At 38.3% G+C, this 14653-nt stretch overlaps 1 protein-coding gene across 3 annotated transcripts in view; it reads right to left on the minus strand.

Annotated features, from left to right (window-relative positions):
• Positions 1 to 14653, minus strand: part of LOC148820931 (cAMP-dependent protein kinase catalytic subunit alpha) — a 76601-nt gene that overhangs the window by 26356 nt on the left and 35592 nt on the right. For 2 of the 3 annotated variants that reach the window (XM_088931694.1, XM_088931692.1), the window contains exon 2: positions 3215 to 3276. In XM_088931694.1, coding sequence (XP_088787820.1) covers positions 3215 to 3276 — 62 coding nt within the window. Of the gene's footprint in view, positions 1 to 3214; positions 3277 to 14323; positions 14558 to 14653 lie in introns of those variants that run through there. The other variant, XM_088931695.1, reaches the window with a different exon arrangement.

Consider the following 14653-nt stretch of genomic DNA (forward strand, 5'->3'; position numbering starts at 1 on the left):
CTCCAGAGAACCGATGTGTTCTGCAAATTACAGAAGACCCAAGAGTCTCCCTCCTTTTTACTTCAGTGGGATGTGTGGTATCATACCCACACCGTTATCACTCAGTTACACAGTATAGAACTATCCTCATTTTTATTATAAACTGATTTTTCTGACTCTTTTATCAAAAGCAATTTGCTCAGACTGCATTTAGCTATTTGTTATAGATTGTTTAGAATGTTTGGTAATGATAGAGACAGTTGGATTTGCTGGAAAATCTGTATAAACTGTTCCTTTAGCTACCACTGAGCTTGAGAGTACAGCAGCGAAGAGCTGCAGGGAACCAAGTAGTCAGGAACAGGACTCCTTTACTCCACACACATTACTTCTGAGAATGATGCACTTCTGCACTTTAGAATGATGGGTAACACTAACCCTCAAGGACATTTTTCCAGGCTTTACAAATAGTATATGTCAATTACCAGAAAAAAACATTTCTAAGAAAACTGATGATTTGACTTCTTATCTAAATAAGTAATTGAATTGAGAGATCAGAAATAGAATTCAAATCAGTCCCAGAGTTCTGGAACTGGCTATTCCTGCTCTGTATAGTCAAAAATGCCACATACCCATTTTCAGACTCTCTGATGATATCAGGATGACACCAGACTCCAGATAATTCACCAATTATGTGCAGCCTACATGCTTCTACAGTATAACCAGCCCCATGCTTCCTTAAAGTACCCACAATGTATCCAACATTATGTTTCTGTACAAGTCACTTTGTAACTTATTAAAATCTATTAGTATAAATTCTACAGTGGCTAGCTCCTTCCTTTTACACTATAAAATTAGCATTAGGGTTATAATATGCAGTTAAAATTCTTATTTATAAGAATTATTACATGTAATTAAACCTTGGAAAATGGAAACAACCAAAAAAAGTTATAAATATAACATTAGCTTTAAATAAGAAAAAACAGACAGACAAATGTTCAGAAAACTAAAATCCTTCCCATTAAGATTTCCATCTCTTTTGTAAAGATTTTTTTTTCAAATTCAATGACAATTTGCTGCCATCCATAGCCAAACAGTTGAAGCCTTTTTCTCTGCCATGAAGGGAATTTCATGATGTTCACTAAGTATTATCAGCTGTGCTGGGGTTTACCACTGTTTTGTGTAAGTTGTGTAAGTGAAACAAAGACTTGCTAAGCAGGGACACAGAACAAGTCCTCTTTTTCATCTCAAAACCACACGTTTTACCAGTCAAATCAACCTGACATTCAGCAAACAGACAGGAGCAGGTGTATGAGTAAACCCAAAGGTCTCACAAGCAGGTGCATTCGAGATCCAGCTTTATCACCGCTTTAGCTGGAAACATTAGACCATGGAACCACAGGGTATGGCCCACAAGCCAGCTCCTTGTTTTTTCCTTTTCCCTGAAGCAACAGGAAAAGAAAGCTGTTCAAAGAGCATAGTGCATCATATTAAATCTTGCAAGTGAGTCAGAACTTTCAAATCATGTCCTAAAACCTCTTTTAATTGTTTATATTGGTGTGTGTCTGAACCTCTCTTTTACCTGACTGATGTATTTTAACAGTGCCTTGAAATGATGGCTCATGACAGGGGCAATATAAAATAAAAGTCATTACTAATACGGAGCACAGAAGGGCTTACCTAGCCCTCACTGGTATCATATTGCTCACATGTCTCTCGCACACTGAAAGTCAAGGACCCCTCTATCAATTACTGAACTAAATTAGAACTCAATTATACTGAGTCAAGTATGCAATTACACTTAAGGAATCACAGTCCAGCACAGCCCAGTGAACCAGCATTCTGTGGAAGAAGCGGTTACAAAATGGATGGATGTGGCCTGTCCAGAATAGAACAGCAAGGCTATGTAAACCGGTGATCACAGGTATTTGCCTGTCCAGTACAGACTAGAATAGCACAATGAACCAGCAGTCTCTGGGGTATGGGGCCTGTCTGACACAAACCAGCAAACCCATTGAATCAGAAACTCTGGGGTATGGGACCTATGCAGCACAGACCAGCAATCTCTGTCTTGTAGAGATTGAGATAGAGATCCTCAGCATAGCTCAGTGTACCTGCAATCTGTGGAGTATAGGGCTTGACCTTCACGCTGAACAGGTGGTGTCTGTTCAGTGAAGGTGTTCACACAAAGAATGCCACATGCTGCAGTCCACATAAGAGCTACTGTATATAAAAATGTAATTTTAAGCAGAAGTTTAATAGAGAAAAATCTAGTGAGCTAATTTAAGCACACATATAGGCGAGTTATGGATTGCATATTTAAATCTTTGACACACTTGAGTACTAAAGCTTTGTATACAACCTATGGACTTGACTCTGCATGCAGAGATAAGGTATGAGAGATAACAAGATATGTAAGGAATGAGGAACTGTATCTGTGTTACAGACCCTAGAAAGAGTTTATACTGAACTTCAATTATCTTGGCAAATTAATAAACTTGATACACACATCGTGTCATCTTCGTGGTACTGAAACTTCAACAAAAAACAATGTTTAATATTCACATTCAGATGATACAATATTCATGAAAAAAAATTCAACTGTTTTGTCTTCTGTTGTTAAAGGGGAACTGCAACACTATTTTTATATTTCAGGTTTAGAAAGAATCAGCACTGATGAGTGCATTTCAAACTACAATTTAAAATAACATGTACACAGTAACTTGTAAAACATCCAATTCACATCACAAAATAGACTAAATTTCCAAGTATGCACAGGTTCAGTATGTGGCAACAAAGCTTCCGGTGACATGAAATAGCCTTATTATATTTTAAACAAGCAGGCTTGTGAGTACACGTCTTTTAATTCAATAGAAATATTGCTCTCGACATTGACACAGTTTTGCTGACAAATACCACTTGTTTACTCTGCAAGCAGATCACATTGATTCATTTCTGCAGTGAAATGTCTGCTGCACAACTTGTACTTATTTGTGCATAGATCACATTATGTTAGTCATTACAGTGACTAGTGATCAAGAAGGGCAGCACCACATCACAATATTTGGGAACTCTTGCTCTCACCTGTGGTGAGACCAGGGGATTGTGATTTTGGGGTTTGTTTTTTTTTCTACACCATCAATGAATTTATTTTGATACCGATATTTAATAACGGAGCTGAGAAATTGAGACGAAAGTTCCCCTTTAAGCCACTGACAATGACACCAGCATTACTTACCTGTGCTGGGTTCTCCCATTTCCTAAGGAAGTCTTCTTTGGCTTTTGCGAGAAACTCCTTTACTGTAATAAAAAAAAGAAGATAGATGCAATAATGCAAAAATGGTTTAATTAAATCTTACTTAATTAAAAGAGGACTGTCAAAATGACCTACCTACTCTTCAACACTAGAGAAGGACTTAAGAAAGTCATTAGATTACAGTCTATGCAGGTTAAAATCAGATTGTTTATTAATGTAGTGTTTCCAACTACCAGATCATTGTCCAAAAGAAAAGAAATTTGCAAAAAAATAGACTTCAAGATGTTTAATCACTTGGCAGGTGCTATTTCATGTAGACAAGTGCAGTGTATTCATTTTCTTCACAGGTAATGGGCTTTTGGTTGTAGTAGTCCAATTCTGTTTGTATCACAGAATTTAAATAAAATACTGTACAATGCAGAGTGAAATATCTATCTGGTATAACAGTCAGCTATGATATCCAGAGGAAGTGTTTTAAGATAGTGAGGTAGCCACCTGAGCAGAGATTTCAAACTGCTCACATTAAGAGTATGTTGACACTAGCTGTATCTCTTGATTCATGTTCTGCACGAACAACAAACTAATGGAACAAGTAATAAGTTTACTCTATGCTGAAAAGAGAAGAAAGGAAACGCAATGTTTCGGCTCCACAGCATGGATTTAACCTTTTACTTGTTCCTTTGCAGTCTACGCATGCTGATGCAGCTACCCACCTGAACATTAACTAATGCCTTCAAATAGATGTTTTAGAGTCCATCAATGTAGACTTAACAAAATGAGGGATTCTTTTATCCCATAGTCAAATTACCCAATCATTAAATGAGTAATGGTTTATGGGCAAGTACGATCAGTGTATTATGTGCAAAAGTAAAGGGGTAATGCCTAATTATATGGGTTAAGTGGAATTGTGGGAGGAGTAAATTTACAGGTTTCTAGTGCAGATTCTTGTAAGAGTGGTGAGAAATAAATATGTACAGATAGATGTCTGTTATGCAATATTTATGTATACAGTTTGTAATTTTGTAAACATAGCTTCTTTTTATGCTAGACAAATTTCTGTGAAATCAGACACGTTTAGAGGCTACTTCAAACAAAGACTAAGGTGTTCATATGTTGAAGCATTATTTTCTAGAAAAATGTGGAGAAACAAAATAAATAAACACAAGAAACATCTCATTTAGGATACCACATACAATTCTGGTTACAAAAAGTGAAAAGGGTATTGCTGTACTGGAATCAAGCTAGAGAAGATCATCCATATAGATTTCTTGGCTTAAAGGAATCCTCAAAAAGTCTTGAACAAAGAAGACTACAAAGAGAAGCTGATTCAAGAATTCAAGATCCTCAAAAACACTGACAAATTCAACCCAATAGACTTCTTCACAATCAACAGTGAAGCACAACCTGAGAGAACTGCATTTAAAATGCAAATATTGGGAGTCTAAAACAAGCTACCCACCTCTGTTATCATCTTTAAAGAAATGACTGGGTGAAATTCTAGCTGGAAAACTCAGGCTTCTTGTTTGTAAACTTCCTTATGTTCTATACTTTCTGTGCTGCCAATAAGGACACTGGAATTACAGCTTTGTCTGCAGGAACTGGCTCTGCATGCTTGCAGTTATTTGGTTCTTTAAATGGGAACCAAAATATTAAATCACGGCCATTTTTGGACCTCAGACAAGAACATCAGAACAAAACATTACAAATCAACACAGTTAACATTATTTAATCCTTCTGTTCAACATGTCACACTCTACACTCAAAAGATCAGCACAGTATTCTGGTGTTCTGCAGAAGTCTCTGCAGTCACCTCAAAAAGCACTTTACAAATACAGTCTGTGTGCTCCTGTGGTATTGACAACACCAAGACGGAATCGGAACAAACATCAAAAGTAGAGAAAACAGTACAGTGGAGAAAACCTTCTAATGCAGGGCCCAGTTTCACTGCAGTGCAGAAGAGAAAAGGAAATTAAAAATTTGTTACACAACAGCAACAGTTAAAATTCCTAAACGTCTCTCGGTGTGAATGCTTAATGAGTTTTTTCTCTTTTAAAACTTTGTCTTAAGCTTGTAATCCACTAATTAACCTCTTCTCTACATCTTTGAAAGAAATCACTCAAGAGGGACAAGGGAATTAGGAGATTTTAACTAATTAAACTGCAAAAATAAAATGTATAAACCATCTGGGATATTTTGTGTTCAGAAAGGTTTTACATGGGTTAATTTCATTTTTAACAAGAAAACAGAACTGAAATATTTACAACACGTAATGCCTATGTTGGTTTAAGATGGAATCCTTAATGTTTGTTCACAAATTCAAAAGCCTAGGAAATTTTTAAACAGCCTTTGAAAGTTTCTGCAGTAATCACACGAAGCACAACCAACACTGAAACTCATGACAGAAGTTTCAGAGATCAGAAAGATTGCCATGCAATAATTCCAATTTCAGGTTGCCTATGGCTCTTTAGCTTTTAGCCTTGTTAGAAAAAGACAGATTGCTGTCTGCAGCTAATGCTAATAAAAAAGAACAAAAAAACAGTTCACTTCGCGGTGGCTCGATGGTGAGCATGCTGAAATCCCCTGCTCGTAGTCCTTGTTCAGTGGAGGCAATGAGCCCAAATGATCAATGACTGGCAATGGCAAAATTGGAGGGTATGACAAGACACATACCTGGCAATTCCAGAGTGAAAAGGAAAGAAAAAATTGGGGGAAGGACAATCAGCCCAACTGAGCTCTTTGCTAATTGAATCCTTAATTGAACTAGTAAGTTACAAATGTTATTCAAAAGGGAGGGGAGATATTAGGTAATATGATCAGGAGCTGAAAACAATTAAAGAAATCAAATTAATCCTGTTGTTTGGGCAAATAAGGGTTTAATATTGTTCCTGAGACCTCAACTGCAGTTACAATCAGCAGGTGTGGGGGCACACAGGTCCAGGCCTAGGAACCCCTAAGACAATATTTGTCAGTATACAAAAAGTAAAGGTTATTAATAAAGCATTTAAGGCCAAATTTGGGGTATTATTATAAACATATATTCTACTTTTCAGTCATTTTTACATATACTGTATACTCCAGCATTTTAAAATATTACTCTAAAGTTAATGGAAAAATAAAAAGGACTATTAAATCAATCAAAATAAAGTGCTTTTTCAGGTTTTGTTAACGAAACTTTTAAAAAGCAAAACTGTATTCATTCACAAGTGACCTTGTGAATTTATCCAATATCAATCTGGCCAGGACCAGAATGCAAAACACAAATATTAAATAGTATCAGGTCAGAACAGAGGTGGTGTTTCACTTAATGTTGTTGAATGGAACCACTAATTCTACCCACCTATCCTAGAAATAAACTAATGAGCTTGATGGTATCCATAAATTCTACATATATAATGGGACAGGACGAACTCCCATTATCAACTGAACCTCATCTTCCTTTGTGCTAAGTCCTTGCAACTCTTGAGCAAACAGCAAAAAAGTCCTCCATTTCTGAGAAGCAGTGATATAGGCCTTCCCTCCCACTTGCCGAAGGCCAGCCTTGATAAATCTGTACACTGTACAGTGATCCAGAAAGAAATTTGCATACCCCTTTTCTCACTTCATTTTCTTTCCTTTAAAATCCTGATAAATTTGTAAATCTTATAGATTTTCATTTAATTAATTAGGAACAAGTAATAGGTTTATTCCATGCTGAAAAGAGAAGAAAGAAAACACAACGTTTCGGCTGTGGAGCCGGCACACCTGACACACCTGAAGAAGGCTCCACGGCCGAAACGTTGTGTTTTCTTTCTTCTCTTTTCAGCATGGAATAAACCTATTACTTGTTCCTTTGCAGCCTGACGCAGCTATCCACCTGAACTATTTAATTAATTATACGACAAACCACCAATCTTTGCCAAAAAGCCATTTAGCAATAACTACACAGGTATCTTGACAAATTAAACAGTTCAGCAAGTGGAGAGTGGAAGTCTTTGAGAAAGTTTGCTAATGATATATTTTCAGATTCAGTTTCCAGTGCGAATAACTGAAAAGGAATAGGTACGACGTCACAGGGTATGATGTAATTCACTCCTAATTACTCTTACATTGGATAAACAGTTACACCAAAAGGAAGCTGGGAAAATACACTCATAAAAGAGCTTCCCTCTTCCACTTACATCACTGATAAAACATTCTATTAACTATGTAAAAAACAGTTCAGGTAAACAACGAAGACCAATTTATCTTTATTGGCTAGAATAGTTTCCTACTCTGGGGAATATCCCAAAAAATCCAATGTTTCCTCATTACCCAAGGCGTTAGCACTCTGTCAATTCCCTCTGTGTCAAGAACTGATGGTTCAACAAACAGCATGACAGAGCACCTTTTGAAAGAGTATCTCTTTAAACGTGACAGATAAGAATCCCAGCCCTGTCCAGCTGCAAATTAAAATAGCGAGTACACTAGATGATACCTGCAATTGGTGATCTGGATACAATGCCAGCTGTGCAGAGCTGCCTTTATTTCTTCAAAGCCATGGGAAGTATTGTGTTGAACATAAAGCTAGGAAATGGAACTGGAGCAGCTTCCGGCTTCAATGTGTTCCACTGTGTCTGCTGGTTTATAATAAAGGCCACCCGGGTTATGAGACCAGTAAACTCACTGGTTAAGGTCCATTTACATGTGATTATCCCTGTCTACAAACGGCAAAATATTTCCAGCACATACATATTATATATTATTCTACCAACTCCAAAGCCTTTAATGTTCTGAATGGAACTGATTATTTTGAAATTTTATACCTACTGTATCTAATAAGGGGTGGTCAACTTCTTGTGACAGTACTCTCAGTGGTGTCACAATGCAAACTCTGAGCTGTCTGGAACGTTCCATGTGCCTCCGCTAGGACAGAAGCCCTGCACTGGAGGCACTCAAGCATTCATACCCTGCTGCTCAGCAATTCTCATTCACAGTCACATAATGACAAGGCCCTTTTTACAAAAGACATGTGCACCACATTCCAAAGACTCTGCATCTAGATGCTCTTGTAGGCCTACATTTAGATAAAGAACATATCTAGATTGTGGTCAATGGAAGCAATCAAGTCTAGGCTTGTCCCTGTATAGACTTTGCTCCTGAGCATTTTTCAAGTCTATATCTCACAGTTACTGCATGTCCTCCTTACCCTACAGGAAGCAGCATTATTCTATGCAGTTATGTATATTATAATACTGATTTATAAGAGTATGTTTTGTGAATCAAAAATCTTAATAATCTTAAAAATGTTAATGACTTAATAAGCAAGACTGCTTTCTGCTGGCTTCACAGCAGTGAATAAAAACAATTCTACAACTCTCGATAAACCCAGAGTTTGTGGCAGATAAATACTGCATACACATTTTTAATATATTGTAAACTTAGAGTGTACAACTGCTAGAATTAATAAGGCAAATCTTAATACAACCCAAACAGCCTTAAAGACACAGATGGACAGATAAGTTACCCTAGAAAGGCTTTAAAATCAACATGGACTAAGTCTCTATATTAAAAAGAGAGAAAATTAAACATAGAAGGAGACTAATAACTAAAGGGTATAACTTAACACTGCTTTCACTTGAGCCAGAGGGATTGCTCTTTAGAATGGAAAGCATGCACAGTTGTGTGGCATGTAAGGAACTACTCAAGATAAGACTAATTGGTACATAAAGTTTTATTAACAAAAAAATTAAAATCAGTGCAAAGACAAAGCTGTAAGCCAAAGTGGATGTTTAATAACAGAAATAATGTGCTCCTTTGCTCCAGTCCTTCTTAGTACATGTACAGATTAATTCTGAACTATCTGTAATTCACTGACTAGGGCAGATCCTTATCTTTATCTATCTGAAGTACTAGACCTACTAAAGAATGAAATCAGACTCCTGCTTTCTTAGAGGGAAACAGGAAGCTTTGAAAATTGTCCTGACAGGTAGGGTAGCTAGCTCTTCATATTTATCACAACTCAATTTTAACTGGGTCTTGGATTAACAGAAACACCGCAGTGAGGATCTTACTTCTCAACTAGTGCACTATGACACCTAACCACAAATAAATAGCACTTTTCAATTAAAATGTACAGTCTTGTGGCTCATTTGAATGTAGGTTGAACTCGGTGTTTACAGGTTCAAGCCCGGGGCATGGCTCTAGCTGACTGTGAACAGGATGTCCTTATACTGCAATGCACAAATAGCTTAGTGCTGTGAAGGGTAGGGTAGGATGAGTTGGCTAGGTGTTCTGGGCTCTTGCATGCATGCAGTGCTGTCAGGTAGAGATGCGCCTCTCCTCTGAACCTCAGACAAAGGGCTGAGCTACCTGTGATGGGGTAAAAGACATGTGGCTTGAAAGTAGGCAGGTTGGCTTCCCTGATTCTCCCGCGTGATGAATCACGGGGTTCATAGCTGCAAGCCAAACCATAAAAAACCCGCAATCAGCTGTTCCAATATGTGGGGGTGTACCAAAAAGAATTGTAGATTCTAAAAAAATATAGAAAAAGGAAAATGAATAATTAATCTATATCCTACAGACTACTGACTGTCTTTTAAGGGAAAACGGGGAAAAATGCAAGCTTGCAGATTGCTAAAGCAGGTAAGCCCCACACTATTGGTGTAGAACTTTGTTTACCGTTGGCAAAAGAGCTGACACGTATTATGCGTGGAGAAAAGGCTGCTAAACAGCTTGACCTGCTGCCCCTTTCGAATAACAGTCACTTGCAGAATTATTGATATGGCAGATGATGTCAAAAGTACGCTGACAGAGTGCGTTAAGATGAGCCGATGCTTTTCACTGCAATTAGATTTTCCAGTTGAGGGCACACCAGAGTGGATCAGGAACCCCTTTACTGTTGATGTTGCAGGAATACCCAAGGATCTGACCTGTGCTGAACAAGAGACGTTGCTCGTGTTATCATCTGATGCAACTTTGATGTCAGAATTGAAACGAGAGTCACTGCTGGATTTCTGGATCCAAAGACAGAGTGAATACCCAGACCTCTCAGTAAAGACTGTGTGGTTTTTGATGCCTTTTGCTACTACCTACCTTTGTGAGAATGTCTTGATTGCAGTGAGAGCAGAGAAGCCCAAGTACCGCAACAAAACGGATGCTGAGCCAGATCTGCGTTTGAAGCTCACTGCTCTTGTCCCTGACATTGCAAGACTTTGCTCGACTAAATAGGCTCATCCCTCTCACTGAAAGTGCCCAGTGCTATTTTTATTATATGTGTGTGTGTGCTCTCATGTTGGTCATAGAGATTTTTTGTGGTTTCTATGAGAAGATGACTTGTAGGTGGTACTTGGATGCTTCGGTTTGATCAAGGGTTGTTCCTTGGTCCAAAATGTTTGAGAACCACTGCATTAACCCATTTAAATTTACACATTGGGTGGCATGTGCAGTTGCAACATTTTAAATTACTTGCTTTTCTGCTTCATCAGCACATTCTGTACAACAGCCTGGGGCTTAGGAAACCAAAAACCTTCACAATAGGATTCTTACAGCCATCACTGTATTCTGAGGATGTAAAATTCACTTGCCAGATAGCCTGCTTGAAAACTGATCAAGAAAATAGCTATGCCAGTTTCTTTCTCCTAATCAAAACCCCTCAGACAAAATAACTGGAGAGGAACATCCATGAGAACCTCTGAACTGTATACTGACCCAGAGTGGCCCACTGTCATGGCAGGAACACCATGCTGTTCCACTGCCGAGGAGATTTTTTACAGGCCTGAATTTCAAACACAGGGGTCTCTGAAGTAAGAGGAAATTAGAAGGTGTTGGTAAACTACTCTGGGGGGAAACTCCAAGGTTTCATTCAAACCTTTGGTGCTTTGCATCATATACTGTTTAATTGCCCACAAAGTCATATTAGACAGACACCAACTCAAGAGTGATAAGTTGTGTTTTCTCGTATGAAGCATTTACAATGTGTGCAGTCTCCTCAGAGCACACAACTGAAATTATCCAATTCCCATTTCTAGTCTGGTTACAGCTCTGATTTTACAAAACCATTAGGTAACAGTGTACCTATGGCACAGTTTGGCACATGTTTCAGGAATAAAAACGACAAACATGTATGCAGTTTATGCAGAAGAGAGTTACTGCGAACAACACAAGTAACCTTCTGATTTATGCCAAGTACTACTGTCATTGATGTTTGGAATAAAAGACTTTTTAATAATTGGGATACACAGTCATATTCAAAGAGCTACAGTGAAGTCATAAACAAGAAAGCATTGGGCCAATTTGCTAAGCTTTAATATCCACAAATCCAATTTCTAACTCCTTCCAATTAAGGGTCATGGAGGAGCAAGAGCCTATCCTGGCAAGCAACTGGTGCAAGGCAGAATACACCCTGGACAGGACGTCAATCCATCACAGGCACAGACATACATACTCACACCTAAGTGAGCTTTCCCAGAAGCCAAGCAAACTACCAATATGTTTTAGGACTATGGGGGGAAACTGAAGCACCCAGAGGAAACCCATGCAAACAAGGGAAGAACATACAAAACAACACAGGCAGCAAAGCTAGCTAATAACTGTAGCTGCTAACTGTGCTGCTAAACTTTAACAGGATTTTTTGCAATACTTCCTGTCCTGACCAATTTTACAGTTAAAATTGTAAACCTACATCCCCAGTATTTTAACATTCACAATTGCCTTTTTCAGTCCTTCCAGAAGTGCTCACCCTGTTACTTCAAGGACTGTGGTAACATCCGGAAATTATAAAGAGTACCTTCTTCACCTGGAATTTTTACTGCTGCTTGTTAGGATGGATTAGTGAGTCTCTGAAGAGCTATCAAGGATGATACATTAGCGTTTTTAGTTAAAATACAAAAATTGTTAATTAGTGTCTGCCAACAAGGTAGTTTCAGACAAATGGCACTAAAGCTTTTCTATTTTCTGCATAATGCTATAGATTATGCAAAACAACACTGCATAATGCTTTTTATTGTTGTGTAAGCCAGCTACTTGGTTATTAATAATTTACAATGGCACTATTGCTTATACAAAACATCTATGAACCTGCTGCATGAAATGCCTTAATTCATTTCCATATGTGCTCCTTACATTTACATTTTCTGCACTATGCTACTAAAAGCTTTGAGGTCAATATCTAAAAGTCAGGGAAAAGTATTTCTATTTTAACACTTTGTTGGTTTAATGCAAAGTTCTAGGTTCTAGGCTTGAACTATAGAAAAGCTCTTATCTGTGTAAGCGTTATCGCAACAAACCCATTGCATAACTCTACACTGCCTCAGAACAGCTGAGATTCAACACTCCTCAAAAACACATCTGGTAGCCAAACTACGTAGCCTCCACCTTCCAAACCATAGAAATGTCTGAAGTAATCACAGGTTTTTGGATCCAGTGAGGGGAAAAAACAAAATTCTTTCAAAGGAATCCGACAAAATGTTGTCACTCAAATGAAAACAGTAATTAAAAATCTATGAAAGTTAATGCACATACCACAGGTATGTGAGCAGGTTAGTTTACATTCTTGCCTTTATTGTCCGATTTATGTATAAAGAGTACAAACTCAGAGCCTCTTTTGAATGTAGGACCACTTTTCAAGAAATATTGTTCAATATTAAATAATAAATCTGCAGCTTAAAAGTACAATTAGACTAGAGTTTGTCATGCTTCCGAAACCACCAAATACAATGCAGGCTCTCTCCACTGTGTGAGATAGACTTTACATCTTTACATCTGTGCGAAAGAGGTGAGATGTTTTAATTTGATTTTATTGGTTCTCTGGGCAGTCTCAGAAGACCCCAGGGGTCCCTGGGCTCCTACTGAAGAGCCCTGGATACATATAGCACATATAGCAGATTCCTAATGCAAAAGAGACAACCCTCAGAGAGCATTGCTCATGTCTGCAAAACATAATTGGCTTGAGCTTTAGTTCTGGAACTCTTCTTTAATCCAGCACAGCAGTTCCTTACATGACCTTAAACATTCACCCTAGATGTAAAAAAATAGCAACAGCAACAATCTAGTGCTCTTCATTCCAAAATGCTTTAGACACACTTCATCCACCCCTAAAGTGCAGCTCCCACAAAAGCTAGATTGTACAAACTCTGACATTTAGTCTACAAACCAAGATAAACACCCTTTCTGTTAGGAAATGCCAAGGACCAAGATGTTAGACTGAAGTCCTGATGTCTCATTTGAAGGATATTTCCTAAATCACAGTCACCATACTGGGACATTGTTTATCTATTTATTCTTATCTTTAAAGTTTTTTTTTCATCTTAATGGCTGAACCATAGGCAGCATGGTGGTGTAGTGATTAGCATTGCTGCCTCACACTGCTAAGGCCATGGGTTGTATTCCAGACCTAGCGTGCTTTCTGCATGGAGTTAATATGTTTCCCCCATGTTTGTCTGTTTTTTTCTCCGGGTGTTCTGGTTTCCTCCTACAGTCCATACTAGTTGGTTAATCTGCTTCTGGGAAAATTGGTGTGAGTGTGTGCATGTTTTATCTGTATGTGCCCTAAAATGGACTGGCATTATATCCAATGTGTTCCCTGCCTTTTGCCATTTGCTTGCCAAGATAGGCACCAGCTCCCCTGTGACCCTGAAGCAATTAGAAAATTGATGGATGGCTGAACCATGCAATCAACCCAATAAACACAATGCAAACAGAAACAAAATCCCAGCCTCTCAAGCTCTGAAGCTTAGTATCCTGCAGAACTGAGTGTTCTCCAGCATCTCCAACTAACACAATAAGCAAAGTCAATAATTAGGCTGTCTATCACCACAGCCAGGTCTGTTTTAATTGTTTTAATTTTAATTTAATTGTCTGTAATCAACAAGGAAAGTTAAACAACAGCTATTGCATTTGGATAAAATTGGAATTCACAGAAACTATTTTTTTCCAACTTTGCCAGAATTCAACACTAGCAGGAGGGCTGTACTGTAAACATCCAAAGTTCAGAAAAACTTGTTTATTTCATCCCGGCTGGATTCCCGTAAAGAAAAATAAAGCTTCAAGGTTGGAGCGATGGCTCACTACCTCATTTTGCATGTACAACATGTTCCTGCTTAAAATGTTTCCATCTTTGTGTATATCGGCTCTTACCATTCATAGCTGCCAAAGAGCCCCCTGAAGAGTTTCTTGCAATCTCAATCAGACTCTCCCCCTTTCAGCATCTTTCTTTCCTAAATCAAGAGTCAGAACTGGTGACAAATGGGAACGACAAGAGTTAGCATAAAGCCCACCATTCCCAGGGTATTTTTTATCCTCAGGTGCTTAGTTTCTTCCTCTTTCTCAAACTCTACTCTTTGCCAATCTCAGCAGCTGCTCTCCAGTCCACCTCCGCTTGGTGTTTCCTTGTGTTCACTCTTCCTCAGCGGTATGCCTGGCTCCTGCCAATGTGCTGTGTCGTCTGCCTGCCTCCTTTCATGTGCT

The sequence above is a fragment of the Atractosteus spatula genome, chromosome 14 (assembly GCF_055471065.1).
Source record: "Atractosteus spatula isolate fAtrSpa1 chromosome 14, fAtrSpa1.hap1, whole genome shotgun sequence".
NCBI classification, from domain to species: domain Eukaryota; kingdom Metazoa; phylum Chordata; class Actinopteri; order Semionotiformes; family Lepisosteidae; genus Atractosteus; species Atractosteus spatula.